At 38.9% G+C, this 18,516-nt stretch overlaps 1 protein-coding gene across 1 annotated transcript; it reads left to right on the top strand.

Annotated features, from left to right (window-relative positions):
• The first annotated feature begins 631 nt into the window (after positions 1-631).
• LOC144660376 (uncharacterized) lies at positions 632-18,337 on the top strand. Its single transcript, XM_078520986.1, has 6 exons — positions 632-698; positions 3,962-4,054; positions 5,219-5,267; positions 14,676-14,864; positions 16,022-16,125; positions 18,206-18,337. Exons 2-5 carry the CDS (start codon positions 3,962-3,964, stop codon positions 16,117-16,119), a joined length of 429 nt encoding a protein of 142 aa, XP_078377112.1. The 5' UTR covers positions 632-698; the 3' UTR covers positions 16,120-16,125; positions 18,206-18,337.
• The last annotated feature ends 179 nt before the right edge of the window (positions 18,338-18,516 follow it).

Raw genomic sequence — 18,516 nt, 5'->3', positions numbered from 1 at the left:
AAGCTAAAAAGTTATTAAAATACAGACAAAAAATCCAATTTGAGGAAGTTAAGTTAAAAAAAAAAACAAGCCTCGAAGGGACTGTATCACGAATTGTAGGTAAATTTAAGCATGGGAAATGACCATCAAATTCGTTGACGTATAAAAATTAAATAACACACCAAATACAAAAGAAGTTACGGATGACCAAAAGCGTTGAAGACTGAAACGGATTGCGATACGGGTTTTGAAATATTGTTGGGCTGAAAAGTTTTCAAAGTTAATCTAACTTGAAACTAGCTTTAAATCAACGCCCAGAAGACACCAGTTTGGTTGCGATGAAGCTATGATTTTGTCATTTAGATTCATAAAAGTAATTTCTTCACTCAGCCGTGACACAGTCCCTTTAAATGTCAATTGTGATTGTGCTCTTAAGATCTTCAGGTAAATCGTTCGGCGTCCGATAAAAAAAATTCTGTTGAGATGATCTCGGGTTACCAGGTGGTTGGTATCGCTGAGAAGTTAACGCTGCATAAAGCAGCTCAAATGACTGACAGATGTCAGTCAAAAGAAAAAATAACCAATAAAAAGCCATCGTTTTCTTTGTCCCCGCCCCACCACTCCTGCAATTTCACCACGCTACTATTCTGTATACTTTATTTTGTGACATCGAAAACTGTTCTTATCCTGGCCGAGCCGTCGAGTTGCATCGAACCAAGGTAAGAGCTTTGTTTATAATTATTATTAACATTTTCAAACAAGCGGTTTGCCTTGCCATGATCGATATTTCCAGTGATTTCACAGGTGATTTATTATATTTCTTAAGTTAAAAGAAACGAAGGGCAGACGTGACTTTTTTGCTCTCCAAACTTCACTTAGTGTAGAAAGGGCCCTAGTAAACATGGAATTATATAGCTCTCTTGTGTTGAGATGAACTTATAGAGGAGGGGTGAATAAGTTCGCGGATCGACGGATTTGACCTTAGAACGCGCCCGGGTTGTGGATTTTGTTGCAATATATTGAGCGCATCTCTGGACTACAAAAATACAGCGAATCGCATATAAGCCGAGAATTTCGGCGTGGATTCTGGACTCTTCATGTCAGGAAGCTCTGATCGTGGACACTAAAACGAAATTCGGATCATTAAGGTCGGTCTTCGTCGCTCTGCAGGCGAAAATGTCACATAAACATAAAACCAAACTTCTTAAAAAAATTGTCACCAAAAACAAAATCTGTTAAAGTGAAACTATACCACACAAAGTTTTCAAGTTCTGCGGATTCGGATTTGAACGAAAATTAAGAGGCGGATTTACGGATTTGGCCAAAAAAAAAATAGCACGGATCGGCGGATTTGCGTACCTCTTCCCACCCCCTTCGAATAGCAGCGCAAACGTTAAGTCTGAGAAGTTAAGTAGTGCTCACGATGTCCTTTCCACTATTAATAAAAGATTTTATTTAACCCAATAATTAAAACCGATCAGCGAAACAAGAAATAACGCTAATACCAACGGGTGATAAGCAGTAAAGATTTAAGATTATTTACAAGAGTAAAGAATATTAAAATTGAAATAGCTAAGAAAAAATACATATCATTGAAAAATGCATACGCTAAATTATGTGTCTTTCTTTCTAAGTCTAGTGAAAAATATATATATGTGTTCATGATCAGAATAGCAAGTCGCTCACGCCGAGTTCTTTCCTGCCACATACTGACCGGCCTTTTGCAGATTTTTTTAAACAAATGGATTTCTTTGCTGTCTGCTAAGGGCCTTACCACGGCGTTCGGATTTCATATTGCGTGTGTGTGCTATTTCTTTCAATATACTGAAAAAACATTAAAGCAATTAAAAAATGAATTTAAAACATTATTGTTTCAAAACGATGCGGTGGCTACTATGGACATTTAATTATAACATGCATGAACGGAATTTCCAACTTCAAAAGCTAGCGATCCTCGTTTTTCTTCTTCAGGTGTTTTCCTATTTTAACAATACTGAACTGATTTTCTTTTTACCAGTTTTTTGCCTCCTGAGCTGCGTAAACTGACTTGTGCTTGAGATCACGACGGGGTTGAAATAAATTTCAACCTTAGCTTCTCCGATCCAGAAGGTAATAAATCGGATTTAGGGTTGTAAAACGAGAAACAGCGCGAAATATGAAAATAAAACATTAAGCAATTTAACTAAGTACAAGATTCGTAGCCATCCGTTGCACTAACGTAGAAATTTTAAAAGCGTTGCAACGAAAGCTTACAAAAGATGTTTTACAGTTTTCTGTTCGATTCTTTCACCTGTAGTCCACTGTGATGTATGATCACCTGGCAATTTTTTATGCATAATCATTTCTTGAAATTGGACTTCCGCCGGCGGCGATTTTTTTTATATTATTAGACGTCTAGCGTTTTTTTTAATTTACAAAACTCGACTAACATTTATCGTGCAGTACATGTTTTCGCGTTATTTCGCTTAAAGATGATTTCCAGTCCGTACTGCGCAGACTCAGGGTTTGTTTACGTTTTTGTTTTGAATTCGTTGAAACGTTACACTTCGGTGACAGCATACATGACGTTTTAGTCCGCCATTACAGTTCGTTTCGTTCAAGAAGTTCCGATGAGCTAAAACGTCGGTTTGAAATAGCATCAAGGTTCTTCTACTCGTTATTATTTGTTCTGCAAGGATATCTGGCGTTAATAATGAATAAAAAGGTAAGTTTGTCGCGGAATTTTTAGTTTTGCTTGTAAACATTCCCTTCGTGTGGGCTCACATAAACATTGCAGCCGAGATTGCGCAGTACGGACTGGAATTCACCTTTAAATGTTTTCGTGTATGCTTTTAAATCGCGAGCCAATTTTTTTTTTCGTGAAATTGTCAGTTCTCGTAGAAATGAGACAAAGTCAAACCAGAACGCAATCCAAGGAATCGATCGACATCAAAAAAACTAGAGACCCCGTTGAAAACAAATTTCCTTTGTGTTGAATTCTGTTGTTAAGACAAAATTATATCTCGCGCCTCATTTTCACTATCTGCACTTCTAGGTGTAAACTACTTTAATTGGTAGCTATCGTTTTCAATCGCTTTTAAACCCTTTATTCGGGAGTTTTTATTAATCTTTTCTTAGTATGCGACAGAAATCACCTGTGATAGTCGCCTCTAACATTGCGTGATCAATTAGCCCCCGTGATCAATTAGGGGTTCAAGATAAAAGCCTTCTTGGCATTAACATCCGATTTACAGTGCTAGATACATGTATAACATCCATTACGAAAATAATAAATAATAATAGTTTTATCATTCAATCACTGAATTTGTTTCGCACAAATACCTTCGGGAACTGCGTGGAAACCGCACTATTTCTTGCTGAATTAACTCAGACAAAAGCGTAACTTTGCCTTCGATAATACGAGGTCATCTTCATCTAATTCTCTTTCTTTCAGATATTTCCGAAATACAATAAGAGGAATTTTCATTGCCTTCTTCGAAGTCTCGCTGTTTTTTTTTTTTTTTGCCTAGTAGACAAATTCAACCACTCTTCTTCATCTTTGGAAAACGAGCTGCCATTCTTCTTTGAAGTAGACACAACTACGCATGAGCAGAATATTATTTGCAGCAAAATCACTGACAGACGTTTATGCGCATGAGCAGACCATTATTTGTAGGCAGTTATTTGCAGATCACGTGGTGGGCTCCAATGATAAGGAAGGAAAAAATGCTTCGAATGATGATGATAATAATTTTAATAATAATAATAATAATAATAATAATAATAATAATAACAGTAATTATTAACTAATTGATAATAATTATTAGTTAATTAGTTATTTTTATTATTATTATTATCGTTATTATTATTATTATTATTATTATTATTATTATTATTATTATTATTATTATTACTGTACAGCCTCTGTACGTTTCTGCACTGGTGCGTTTTTCTTCTTCTTGAAGGATCACACACTTTGTAATTAGTCTTTTATTTTCTACAGATGTTTCTAGCCGTTTGTTTTCTACTTACTGGAGCGGGAATGGTACTGAGCAATCCCTTGACGAACATCGAAACTACACCAAATAGATCAAAGGTAATAAAGTGGAGGTGGCAAGTGGTGGATGTTTACCGAGCGGCAAAGCGTCGAGGTAAATATCCATCACTGGCCACAGACACTGAGGTGAACACTTGTTTTAGTATACCGTAGAATTCCGGTTATAAGCCCTGGGCTTATACAACTTCGTAAGGGGTTTTGGGTGGGCTTATAAGTGGAGGGGCTTATATACGGGAGGGCTTATAAGCGGAATGAAAAAAACGTTTCGAAACGAGCCACGGGAGTGTTGATGGAAATACGTTTTTGAGTTAAAAACGCATAATAAAGCAACATTTAGCCCTATTCAGTACTGCCATCCGGTACAGGGGGGCTTATATCCGGGGGGGCTTATAATCGGATGTATTTTTTTTGTTTACAGGATGATGGGCCTATAACCAGGGGGGCTTATAAGCGGGGGGGGGGGGGCTTATAACCGGAATTTTACGGTATACTAAAAGAGTAAGATGATATACTGAACCCGATAAAGAAGATTTTTGACTTATTTATTACTGCCACAGATTACAATTTTCTCGCGCGCGTTGCTCAGAGGTGAAAAGCAAAGGATTGAGTAGCCAATCAGCGCGCGCCAAAAACGCTATCCACTGTTTTAGTATATACTAAATCGTATTAAAGGGCCCTTTCAAGTAGGCTCTTACCGAAAGTGCTCGTAAAAAAGCATTAAATGCTAAAAGAAGTGCTCGTTTTTTGCCGAAAAAGTGCTAAAATAATGCTATTTTTTTTAAAAAAGTGCTCGTGGGTTACATAATAATGCTCACTTTTTCCCGATGTTTTTAAACATAGCATATTACATTTTTCAGATATTCAGTTACATTTTTCAACAATAAAACGTAACTGTCAGCTGAGATTTCAGTTTTAACTGATAGCTTAGAAATAGGCAGCAATTTTATTGATGGCTGTGAAATCGCCAAAATCTATTTGATAACTGAGATTCCAGCAACCCCATCGCGACCGATTTTAATTTTGTAACCTACTGTGACTATCTTACTACTGAATAATTTGTTAGGACAGAGCGCCGCTAGTTTATAGCAGTGATTCTGTTATGTGTTACCCTCTTTAATTAAATAAAGCTGTTACTTTATAGAGATACAATAAGTGTTATTCGTCTTTTAACTTATAGATATGAATTATAATTTTTATTGTTAGGAACCAACACCCGATCCTGGGTCCTACTTCTGGATTATGGAGGAACCGCGTAAGTTTTTGTCCCGGGGGGGGGGGTACTCCATATAATGGCCTATACGGGGAGGCTCCGCCCGAAAGGGGTACCTTTTTCAGGCTTCAGGTATATAAAAGGGTAGGAATTTCACAAGTTTAGGTATATGAAAGGGTATGTTAATCCGTCATTTAGGTTTTAAAAAGGGCCTTGAATTAAAATATTTCGAACAGACGCACTTTATGGCTGTATTATTTTAATTTATAAAGCACAACATAAAAATGACAAGAAACGTCCTGTTCTAAGTCTATGCCATGTCTTTTAGGTATATGAAAGGGGTACCTTTTTTCAGTAAAAGGTATACGAAAGGGGTACAATTTCTGTGAAAATGGTATATAAAAGGGTAAGGGGTAAGAGCTTGGGGCGGAGCCTCCCCGTATAAAACTTTTTTGAGTGCCCCCCCCGGGGTTTTTGTATTCACAGTCGGAGGCGTAGTGGCCTAATATTACTGTGCTGGACTGCGGGTCGAGAGATCTGGGTTAATTCTAGGCCTGACCGGCTAGTGATGTTGAACTTTAGGGCCTTGGCACGAGGATCGAAGGGTTCTGGAGTAAAAAAGATTTCCAGTCCCATGCAGATTATGGGACTTTTGGTCTTCATGTATGCAGTCGTGATGTTTCTATTATACTGTGTTGGAGAGTCATTTCTTTGTTTTCAAAACGCCAATCGGTAGAATTCGAATGAGTTCAAACATGAGGACCCGCATGGGACATTTTTCGGTTCGTTGTTGGAAGCTAACGTTGCTACAGACGCCATGCGTAATTATATAGCATAATCGCAAAAATGTGTGAATCCTCGCAGCGGAGGTGAATTTCATCTTGATTGATAATTTCGACGTTCGCAGCTTGCATTTTATTTGGTTTTTATTTTATTTTTTAACTGAGAATGATAACGGTTGTACCAGTAAGCCGGATAGCTGAATAATAACGGATTATATTAGTGTACAAATCTAAAAAGCATTTAAAACAATGTTTAAATCTGTTTATTCTTCACTTTGGTTCATTTCACGCAGCGAAATCATTGCGGCACGGCGTGAAGCCGCGATTGTAGGTTTTTCTGGCAACCAACGCGTGAAAACTTTAACTTGAGGCTTGAAACATTTTTTCTATAGTTGTTATATCAATTGTTCGCTATGCCAGTTTTCATTCTGCGTTTACTTCAGATGCAACTTGTTTCGTTTTCTTCAATGCGGGATGCTCGCGTATTAAATTCAGGCTTTGTCTTTAACGTTGATTGATTGCAGACGTGTCGCGTTAACAACCGCAAGCAGAGCGCGCGCTAACGTCAAAATTATCTGAAAACCCAAACTGCACAGTGCAGGGAGCGAAAGAAAAAAAGATATCGCAATGTTTTTGTTTGCTATTTATAAGCGCGTATTAAGAGTGTGCCCGTGAGAGAACAGGGCAGAACCATGCAACAGGTGATACAGCTCATATCGCTGATTTCGCCCAAACTTAGCATAAATGTTGGGTATGGTGAGCTATTTACTATGGCAAAACATCAACTCAAAATATTTTATTCCCTTCAAGTTATGGCACCTTTTGCAAAAATGGCCATTTTTCACTAATTTATGCATATTTAATTAGCTGACTTTGATTGACCAGTTCCACAAGAAAAAAAGACTTCTGAAAATAAAATTCACTGCACTATATTCTGTGGTTATTAGGCTTTAAGTAAAATAATTCACTTTAACCGTCAAATTTGATTTCGTCTCCTCAAACGGTCTTTTGGAAGGTACACATTTCGTACTGTTGGAAATAGCCTTTAACTAGTGCCCAATATCTCCCATGAGCAACAACTTATATACATTATTCTTACATGGGTAATGAAGTCCATCATTAAACTTCACAAAAATGCAACAAAATGTCTGGGGACTTCAATATTTTATTAGTATTGAGGAACTAAACACACGTGACTTAACGATTTCTTGCTATTTCATCAAAATTCACCGAAACACAGAAGCCATTTATTTGCCTCAATTTGGCATAAAATCGGTACGAAATAGCTAATCAAGCATGAATCTATAGATAACAATCAAAATATTGGCGAAGAAAAGGCAGTTAGGACATTTTTCGGAGCGTTTTCAGAGCCATATAATTCGGCAATGTTGTGATATAGCAAATGTAAAAACAGCAGCGAAAGATTTTCTTCACAAGCTCGCTCAATTCAACATTTAGGCACATCAAAGTAAAGAAACAAGAAAGTAATACTACATACATGCCACTTATCGACACACAGATGCTTTCTTTTGAAGAATTTGTTCTTCCTCGCTGCACTTCGATTCTTTGATCGATCTCAATTGACATGTACTGTTGCTTTGAGGCGCGCTGAACTTAGTCAATCCATCGTGGTTCATCCTTCGTGAAAGGTGTAAACAGGTTGTCAATAAAGTCATTCAAAGAGCTGTTCAAAGTTCACGGAAGGACACTTGTCTCAGCCAGTTTGCATGAAATAAATTTAACTGGAAAATAAACAGCCGCCATGTTGAATTTCTACCTTTGAGCCTGTCGTTTCAGTCAGCGGTACGGCTGTTCACTGGGCATCACGCGTCCATCATGCGTGACCACACGCGCGATCATTTGCTTTTCCTCCGCGAGTGTTCGTTGGATGCGTTTTTGATGAAAATGAGAATATTTTCAAATTGTCGTATGGAAAACAATTTCCTCCGCTACAGCTTGACGTGTTTACCGCAATGTGATGCTGAACGAACTCTAGGGTGCTTACCATTTGTTGGAGAGAACCGGTTGGAATGACCACTGAAAAATGGAACGGCTTCTTTCCAAAATTAGCAAACTAACCGAAATAGGTGTCGCTTACCATTTGTAGCTCAGTTTCCTGTTATTTCTTTCCATTGGTGGGAGACCTGAAGGATGGGAGACTAGAACTGGGAAACCTTACAAATGGTAAGAAAATTTTTGACGTTCCGTCAATCTCCGAAGAGATTTTCCAGAAAAAATACTGTTCCATTTGACTTTCACCGAAACAGAGTTCTTGATTTTTCTGTTCAACGGTCGGCATGCACGGCAACCAAATAAAAATAATTGTTTATGTTCCAAAATGACGCTAAATGGCGGTATAAAACTGCTCCGACGTCTTGGCAATACTGCCTTTTTGGGGGTGGCACCCTGAAGAAGGCAGTATTGCCGAAACGTCGGAGCAGTTTTATACCGCCATTTAGCGTCATTTTGGAACATAAACAATTATTTTTAGCATAAAAGACGCTACACAGTTAAATAAATCAAAATGTCAACGTCTCCCAGTTACTTTCCAGACGTTTGTATTTTTTTATTGCTTGTTCAAATTCCCCTCCCCTGGCGGAAATAGTGATTAATACCGCGCATAACGATTACATTTTTTGACCAAATTCCCCTACCCCCGGGGCATAAATGGGAAAAAATGAATAACTCAGCAAAATTGGAGAATAACGTTTACCACGGGATAAATCACTATACGGTGGATAGCGAGGTAGGTTTTGTAATCGTTTCTTGTGCAAGTGCTTTAGTTGGGGGAGCGTCTGTGCTGAACTGAACAAAGTATTCACGTACGAAATGCCTTTAGGGACGCAGTCTATATGGCGCTAGCCTGTTCCAAACTAACCGAACGCCTGGAACAGGCTAATATGGCGCAGCAAATATATACATATATCTATAAAGGTGTGAATGTAGAGAGAGAAAACAACAAAGAATAAAACGGGTTTTCCTCGCGTTGACCTCGAAGAAGACAGAAGACTACCTGTGCTGGTTGAAACATTATATTTTAGCTAATAAGTTTTGCCGTCTTGCGTAGTCCTAGTCTTGCAATAAATTTGTTTAGTTTTAATGCGGGGTTTAAGCTCTCTACAAAAGTCTGCATTCGCGTCTTTGTAACTCACATAGCCACTTAAATTGAGTCGGTGATGAAGAAAATTATCATTTGAAGCCGCAATTCGTCACTTGCAATGTGGGCATTCAGGAGGAAAAATTTGTCCCCATAAAAGCCCTTTTCTAAAACAAATTAATAAAACTGCAGTAATGACGTTTATCGGTAAATGGACAGATGGAGAACTTTGTGAGATCCCGAAAAAGAGAGTGGGTACAAATTCAGTCTCCTAGCTGCCAAAGTGTAATATAATATAGACGATTTGAACAGAAGGAATATATGTACACAGGCCAGGCTGACAACCTGACCGCCATTTCTTCGAATGTCCATATTCACCCCCTCCCCCACCTCCCAAAAAAGACAGAAACAACAACAAAAAAAACAATAAACATACTAGTTTTAACCTGATATAAGATGGAAAAACTTGCTCTGATTAGTTAATGGTTTCCGACATTTCAGAGCTCAATTTCAGAGCATCAAAACCGATTGCATCGCATACATTACACTGCATCCAGTGTATTTCTCTTCAACTATTTATCAAAAAAATTCAATGGAGAAGTTGAAAAAAAATTCTCACTTTTACAAGAAACGCACACTACTTATAAGGCTAAGATCAAGCCCCGGTTGTTCAGAGGGTAGATAACACCATCCGCTACTTATTCCGACGAAAACAAACATTTGCGAAGGAAAAGCAAATGAACACGCGTGTGTATAGCTGTGTATAGCTGTGTATAGCTGTGTTGGGCTATGTATAGGCGTGTATAGCTGTGTAGGGCTAGGCTATGTATCCCCTCTATGAACATCCCTATATAGGATTTAGTAAAACAACTATATGATGACTACACTACGTACTTGCTCAAGTGTACGGCTTTACCGCTGACTGAAACGGCAGGCTCAAAAGTACAAATACAACATGGCGGCTGTTTATTTTCCAGTTAAATTATTTCATTCAAACTGGCTGAGACAAGTGTCCTTCCGTGAACTTTGAACAGCTCTTTGAATGACTTTATTGACAACCTGTTTACACCTTTCACGAAGAATGACCCACGATGTATTGGCTAAGTTCATCGCGCCTCAAAGCAACAGTACATGTCAATTGAGATCGATCGAAGGATCGAAGTGCAGCGAGGAAGAACAAATTCTTCAAAAGAAAGCATCTGTGTGTCGATAAGTGGCATGTATGTAGTATTACTTTCTTGTTTCTTTACTTTGATGTGCCTAAATGTTGAATTGAGCGAGCTTTTGAAGAAAATCTTTCGCTGCTATTTTTACATTTACTATCACAACATTGCCGAATTATATGGCTCTGAAAACGCTCCGAAAAATGCCCTAACTGCCAATCTTCGCCAATATTTTGATTGTTATCTATAGATTTATGCTTGATTAGCTATTTCGTACCGATTTTGTGCCGAATTGAGGCAAATAAATGGCTTCTGTGTTTCGGTGAATTTTGATGAAATAGCAAGAAATCGTTAAGTCACGTGTGTTTAGTTCTTCAATACTAATAAAATATTGAAGTCCCCAGACATTTTGTTGCATTTTTGTAAAGTTCAATGATGGACTTCATTACCCATGTAAGAATAATGTATATAAGTTGTTGCTCATGGGAGATATTGGGCACTAGTTAAAGGCTATTTCCAACAGTACGAAATGTGTACCTTCCAAAAGACCGTTTGAGGAGAAGAAATCAAATCAGACGGTTGAAGTGAATTATTGTACTTAAAGCCTAATAACCACAGAATATAATGCAGTGAAATTTATTTTCAGAAGTCTTTTTTTCTTGTGGAACTGGTCAATCAAAGTCAGCTAATTAAATATGCATAAATTAGTGAAAAATGGCCATTTTTGCAAAAGGTGCCATAACTTGAAGGGAATAAAATATTTTGAGCTGATGTTTTGTCACAGTAAATAGCTCACCATACCCAACATGTATGCTAAGTTTGGGCGAAATCGGTGATATGAGCTGTATCACCTGTTGCCTGGTCCTCTTATGGATACACTCTTAAAAGCTGTCCATTTCGCTAAGGTGTCCATCCATTATTCAATGCAGACACTCTTTGAGCTTGTCGTGAGTGTGAGTGTGTACAAGAATAGCGAGTATATTGTTGTGAATTTTCACGCCTCGAATAAAGCTCTAACGAGGAATATTATGCATCTTGAGTGAAAAGTCTACATTTTTCTCCAAGTTAGCTGTGCGCCAGAGAATTCCCCAACAAGCAATGGAATAATGAATAAAAAAACGCGAAAAACGTGACACGAGACACTGAGCCCAAAGGGGCTTTTGATCGTTTATTTGTATGAATGTAACAACATGTTACTGTCGTTACTGTGAGAAGGGTGTGAGAAGTTATTCAGACATTCTACGTGAACGCCTTTAGACGACTCATTCAGACGAAATCTGCTTTTCACAAACACAAAAAAAAAAACGGCAAGGCGTATTTAAGTGCCCAAACTAGTCAACTATTAAATTAAAATACAGCTCGCCGCGGCTATTCGCATCGTAACAAGAGAAAACAATACTATTCTTTTGTTGGTGAGCCATCCAAGGATCGATTTTCTAAATGTCTTCGCACGAAAAACACGGGAAGCAAGCAAAAGGTGCATTCTTAACAAGCACAATATAAAATCGTGGCACTATCAAATCTCTTCAAACTCGAACTCCCGCTAAAGAAACCTTTTTCAGTTGGATACATCCCACTAAAATATGCAGGAAGTTTTATAATGCTATGATGTTCTAACTCACAGAATCACGGGCGTGCCACCTAGTGTTTCTGTTGCAGTTCTTGCACTTAGGAGTTTAGTAGAAAATCATGGCATTATCAAATCCCCACATTAGGACAACCCCAATTCCCCCCTGCCCAGTAAAAAACCTCTTAGCGTGTGATACAATCGGGAAAAATATGCAGGAAGTTTCATGCCATAACGTTCTAACTCACAGAATCACGGGCGTGCCACCTAGTGTTTCTGTTGCAGTTCTTGCACTTAGGAGTTTAGTAGAAAATCATGGCATTATCAAATCCCCACATTAGGACAACCCCAATTCCCCCCCTGCTCCTTAAAAAACCTCTCTTAGAGTTGACTAGAATCGGGAAAAATATGCAGGAAGTTTCATAATGCCATAACGTTCTAACTCACAGAATCACGGGCGTGCCACCTAGTGTTTCTGTTGCAGTTCTTGCACTTAGGAGTTTAGTAGAAAATCATGGCATTATCAGATCCCCACATTAGGACAACCCCAATTCCCCCCTGCCCCGTAAAAAACCTCTTAGCGTGTCATACAATCGGGAAAAAATATGCAGGAAGTTTCATAATGCCATAACGTTCTAATTCACAGAATCACGGGCGTGCCACCTAGTGTTTCTGTTGCAGTTCTTGCACTTAGGAGTTTAGTAGAAAATCATGGCATTATCAAATCCCCACATTGGGACAACGTACAACCCCAATTCCCCCTGCCCTTAGAGTTGGATAGAATCGGGAAAAATATGCAGGAAGTTTCATAATGCCATAACGTTCTAACTCACAGAATCACGGGCGTGCCACCTAGTGTTTCTGTTGCTGTTGGAAAAATACTTGCACTTAGGAGTTGTAGAACAGTATGGCATTATCAAATATCCCCACATTCTGACAAAAATAAAATAATAGTCCCTTATGTGTCTTAATCTAATACATGCCCTTTGAAAGGCTTTCCATTTTCCACTGTTGCTGGGTACGCTACATTAGGAGCAAATAATTTAAAAAAAAATAACAAGTAAAAATTATATATGTTTATGCGTATCCGGTCCGGTGATAAATTAAGCAATTCATTGGACGGTAATATATCTGAGCGGGCAGTGCTTGACAATCGATATTTTCGTGAATGAAATTTAAGTCTTTCATTGCCAACGAAACTGCTTTCCATTACTGATCATATAATTAAATTGCAGCACAAAAACGTGTATTAGAAAGGACCGAATAATAATTAGTCAGAGCAGAACAATTTAATTTCTCGCAACAATCGATATGTTCGATTTTGACCCGCATCACTTCTTTGACTACGTTGAAAACAAAGCACGGAACAGACTTACCTGGACACAGTGTATTTAATCCGGTCCATCGATAAGAAAAGTCAATCTGATCGAAACACAACATTCCGAAGAGCCGCATGCAAGCTTATGCAGTTGCTTTTTTATAACAGGCACAACAAACCTTTTCTACTGCCGACAGAACAATACTCTTTCCGTACGCAAGTACCATATGAAAGATTTGGCAGTATCTTAAAGCGTCTTAATGATGGCGCCCGTGCACGCCGCTGTAAATCACCATTTCAACTTCGCTAGAATTCGAATGATCACTGATTTGATCAATGTCCATATTGTATACCTGACTTTTTTCCGCCAAGCGAGTCCGCGCGCCGCAAAACATAATGTATTCTACCGCCAGAAACGGAAATTGATCCACATAACGTAGGTGTTGACAACATCAGCTTGCCAGACCGCAGCTTCAGTAGAAAGAATTATGTATTTTTTTACATTAAAGACGAAGACGAAGTTTTGGCCAAACTTTTAAAATAGCGGACTACATTCTTGAAAGCAAACGAATTCATTATAAATTTCTTTTCACCTTCTTTTAATGAGACTTATAAATACATGTAGAGCTGCTACGCCTGCTTGCTAAAAATATATGACTCCAGGACTTCTATTTAGAGAGTTGTCAAGTGATGACTTGTGAATGATGCGTAACATTCCTTCACCAAAGCTTTCGAAGCATCATATAGCGTCATCTGTCAACAGGCCTATTGTGTGATATTGCGAAATCGGGTCACTTATGTGTGCTCATGGCCGCTCAATCCGTCCGTAACTAAGGCCTGCGGGTCCTCATGATCCTGTGTATCCAGGGCCTTTCGTTTCTCGTCCAAAGGCCACGCCGGCTAAGAAAAACGAAACGTGCTATGTGGACGAGAATGGAATTCTTTTGTGAGAGACTCTAATCTCACAGTGCCACTCGGAGGATCGTGGCGGAACAAGCGACGCTCATTCCGAGCTATTCTTTGATTTAGTGTGTCATTCATTGCTTCGTGTATTTTACGCACGAACAAAAAAATTCCGCGCGATTTCAAAGCGAACTTACTCAAGTAACTTTATCGGCACGAAACGAGCGACTTGGAGCAAGTCTACAAAATGCTAAGCTGGCGACCTTAGAAATTCCATCCAGGGGGAGTAGCAACACTCTTAGTCGTTTCGACCTACAGAAACCGGGATGAACTTCGGTGTTAGAGGTGTATTAACATTCATCCCATCCGATATTTACACTCCGATTGGCTTCGTGTTGCTTTAGCCTGGATAAGCCCCCTCGGTATGGGCTACTTGGCCCAAGCGAAGACTTACATGTATTTTTGTACCAGAACAGAAAAACGCTTGTAGAACTTTGAAGATACGCAATTTTTAAAAGCATCATTGGACGCAACAGTAATAATTATTAATTAATTAATTGAATAATCATTAATTAATGCGCACTTCTTGTTCGAACTTTTCCTTTCTTTGGTGATTTCAGGATGCATTGGACCCGATGCAGTGGGCCCAAATGACAAATGGCTGAAGCACAGAAACAACAATTGTTACAACTGTGGATGTATTGGACGAGATGCACTCTGTAACAGGGTTACAGTAGACTGTCCATTAACACTGAGTTGTAAAGTTCCTGTCATCCCCGCCATCGAAAAATGCAGATGTCCATATTGCGGTACTGTTACAAGTAGATAAGGGACCGTTCATTTTTTATGGGGTAGCGGTGGCTGGTGGGATTTGATAGATAGTCACTGTTATATATAATGGCCCCCCTTTTTCAACGAAAATTTTTACCTGGTCCCCCCTCGAAATCCAAATTTTTTTCGATGACCCACCCCCCCCCCCCCCAAAAAAAAAATAAAAAAACAATACTCAAGTGAAATTAAAATATATCGAGCCTTGTGACTAAAGAATGTATCAGTGTACAAAAATCACAACCCCGAGTAGCTGGCATTACCTCAACTGTTTATTGTGGATGCCATCTGTTAGTATGGGTTGTCTGCATTTGTAACCAATAAGCTGTTGGGTTAAGTTAATGATATTTGGTACATAACAAAGTAGGGGGGTCCGGGGGTATGCTCCCCCGGGAAAATTTGAATTTTCATAACCTCAGGAATGTTATTTTGGGCATTCTGGCAAGCTTTTTTTACTCTTACAGAAGCCTCTTTACAACACTTAAAAGTATAATTATTTCTAGTGAACCCCCCTTACAGTCCATATTTTTTTGGCTGACCCCCCCTTTGAAACCAATATTTTTGGGATGGCCCCCCCTCAAATCCCACCAGCCCCCCCCCCCCTATCTCATAAAAAATGAACCGCCCTTAAAGACCTGAAGTGATTAAAAAAGCTCATAAATTCATTGCTTCAATATATAGTGCGCTTAGATTGATAATTTGTCAGAAATCTCCCAGGTTTTATTTTTCAATTTGCACAAAATTTTGTCAGGTGGCCTTGGTTGGAGTACAATAATTTTTCTTAGTATTGACTTTTCCTCTTCAAAAAAAAAAAAACAGCAACAAACACGGAAAAAAAGAAATGATTGAGGCAAGTGCCTTGGTTTGCGTCAAAGTTACTACGGCCCAGGTTCGTAGGACTCAGACGTTCTATTTTTGAGTATTTATACTTTATTTTACAAATGGTTTTGTTTTTGTTCTTAATTTAAAACGCAAGTTTTACTTTAAACCCGTTAAAGCACGTACACAAAGCCATCTTTAGGTAAAGAACTTCCGCTCGCGCGCGCCGCACTGTGATCTTTCCCTGGAGTCATATATTATATATACTTAATTGCGGGCCTATGCTTCACACATTTATCCTTTTTCTCGTCATTATCAGAATCAAAAGCAACAACGCAACCATTAACACGAGAAACCATAAAGATCACGATTACAGAGGAAACGCCGACTCCAGACTTTGGTTCTTTTTTTCCCTGATGGCAGGCGAGTATCCCTACAACTGGTTAGCACGACTAAAATAAGTCAATATCTTGTTCGGCAGTAGAGTCTCAAGCCGTTAAAGAATACCAAACTTTTAGTTAACCCTCCTTTGCGCCACTGGTTACGAACAATATTCAATTACCGTATTTACTCGAATAAACACCGCCCCCGAATAAGCGCCGCCCTCGAATAAGCACCGCATTTTGGACAAAAAAGTTAATAAGCGCCGCCCCCGAATAAGCGCCGCAGTCCCGATGCGGCGCTTATTCAAGGAATTCCGTTTAACTAAAAACTGCACTTCAAAGCAGCTCTAAAACAAACTTGGACATTTCTTTTCATCAAGAGCGATGCTTTGCAGTTCACAGTGATGGTTTTACTGCTCGCCCATTAGTTTTCTATCTAACATTCTTACAATACGTAGTTCTGTACTGATGTTGTGAAGGCCGCAAACTTTGCCAGGACAGCTAGCGCTACTTCTCTTGTCAGCAATAGACCATAACTGACAATCAGAAGACGCTATTTTCGAAAACTGCAAAATATAAGATTCTTTGTGGCGTCCAAATTTTAAATAAGCGCCGCCCTCAAATAAGCGCCGCCCTCGAATAAGCGCCGCACTTGAGGCACGAAAAATTAAATAAGCGCCGCGGCGCTTGTTCGAGTAAATACGGTAACCAACAGGGAAACTAGATTGAGCTTAGGGACTCTTCATGCCTTAACGCCCTAGTTAGAAAATTTGACTCTAGAAGTAGGATGTAGTTTCCAATTTGTGAAAGCAGGGGAAGTGCCACAGTTTAACTTCCTTAAAGATTTCCGCTTATTTTTCCCGCGTTAATCTTAAAATTTAGGTAAAGCCCTTACAGCCTCTGTGATGTGGTGTCTGGATGTTGTTCTTGCTAAAAATGCCTGGTAAAAAGTGTGTGATGTTTGGCAGTTACAGGACAGAATTTTAGTTTTACGGTCTTTCCTTTTTTAGTAAACTAACACCCTTTACTGACTCCATCTAAATTCAATTTTCCGCCTAAAATTGGTTCTGACTCCTGGTCAGAAAAAGAATGGCAAATCACTGGTAGGAAACCATGGCCAGTAGCCACTTAACCCATCATACACCTTGACAAGTTACAGTTGAATATCTTGCAGAGAACTTGTGTTTTGGAAATTATATTAGTGTACGATAGTCTAAAGGCCCAATAATAAGGGCAGCAATTTTTGTTCAACTTGTCTCACAACATTGTTGCATTACAAATTGTTAAGTGTTACAGTCAAACCGGATGTTCTTTTGATGGGAACTTTGCAATGTTGCGGCGCAATCTTCCAATATTGATTGACAGTTTGCTCGTCGCAACTTGCAACTTTCAATTCAAATTTGCCTGAGCAAGTTGCCAAGTTCCGGTTTTTATTTTTCCCGTATGAAACATAATAATTCCACCTCTGTCTCAAAGAAAGATGAAATAATTGTCCTATGGTCGACTGCTTATCAACAGACTGCGATAAATTAGCGACAGGCTTAGTTGAAATCGCCAAACTTGGAATTGTGCTTAAAAATTCAAATTTGCTCCGCAAATTACGGCTTACGTTTGTAAATTTGAAACGTAATTCCTAACTTAGCAATGTAAACTAAGCCTGTCGCTTATTTCTCGCATTCTGTTGACGAACAGTCGAATAAGGGGCAATTATTTTCTGTTTCTTTGAAACAAAGGTGGTACATTCTCGTTTTATATGGCAAAATAAAAACCGGAACTTGGCAACTTGCTCAGGCAAATTTGAATTGAAAGTTGCAAGTTGCGACGAGCAAACTGTCAATCAATATTGGAACATTGCGCCGCAACATTGCAAAGTTCCCATCAAAAGAACATCCGGTTTGACTGTATGTGTCTTATGTGGCTCCCGTGTTGCAAGTCGTGGCAACATTCATGTTACGCAAAGACGACCATGAGTTCAACTTTGTATGGAAAGTAATACCAGGATAATACGAGCAACGACACTTGACAACTAACAATGCAACAATGTAGAGAGACAAGTTGAGCAAAAATGTTGGCCGTATTACTGGGCCTAAACGAAATTTTATTTTTTTATTTGATTACAGGTGCTTTACCCGGACCATTTCTTTGATGGACTTATTTAAGCCCTGATGTCCTGTTACCATTGCACTACTAAGTAGCTTATTCAATTTATGTAACCAGTAAATCAACGGCTATAAATAAAATCAGTTGAAATACATAGTGCAGTATTATTTGATTCTTACACCTTATCTTACCTTTTTGGCGGCAACTTAGGCGACTTATCCGAGCCATGAGATCAAATGAGCCTAATATGCTACCAAGGCGTAACAAGAAGGCACGATTTGATCTTTACACGGTTTTAATCTGTTCCAGGCGTTCAAATAGTTGGAGTTAG

Source organism: Oculina patagonica, chromosome 7 (genome assembly GCF_052425735.1).
Source record: "Oculina patagonica isolate OP01 chromosome 7, crgOcupat, whole genome shotgun sequence".
Lineage (NCBI taxonomy): Eukaryota > Metazoa > Cnidaria > Anthozoa > Scleractinia > Oculinidae > Oculina > Oculina patagonica.
The sequence above is the reverse complement of the archived record's forward strand: the minus strand, read 5'-3'. Positions and strand labels throughout refer to the sequence as shown.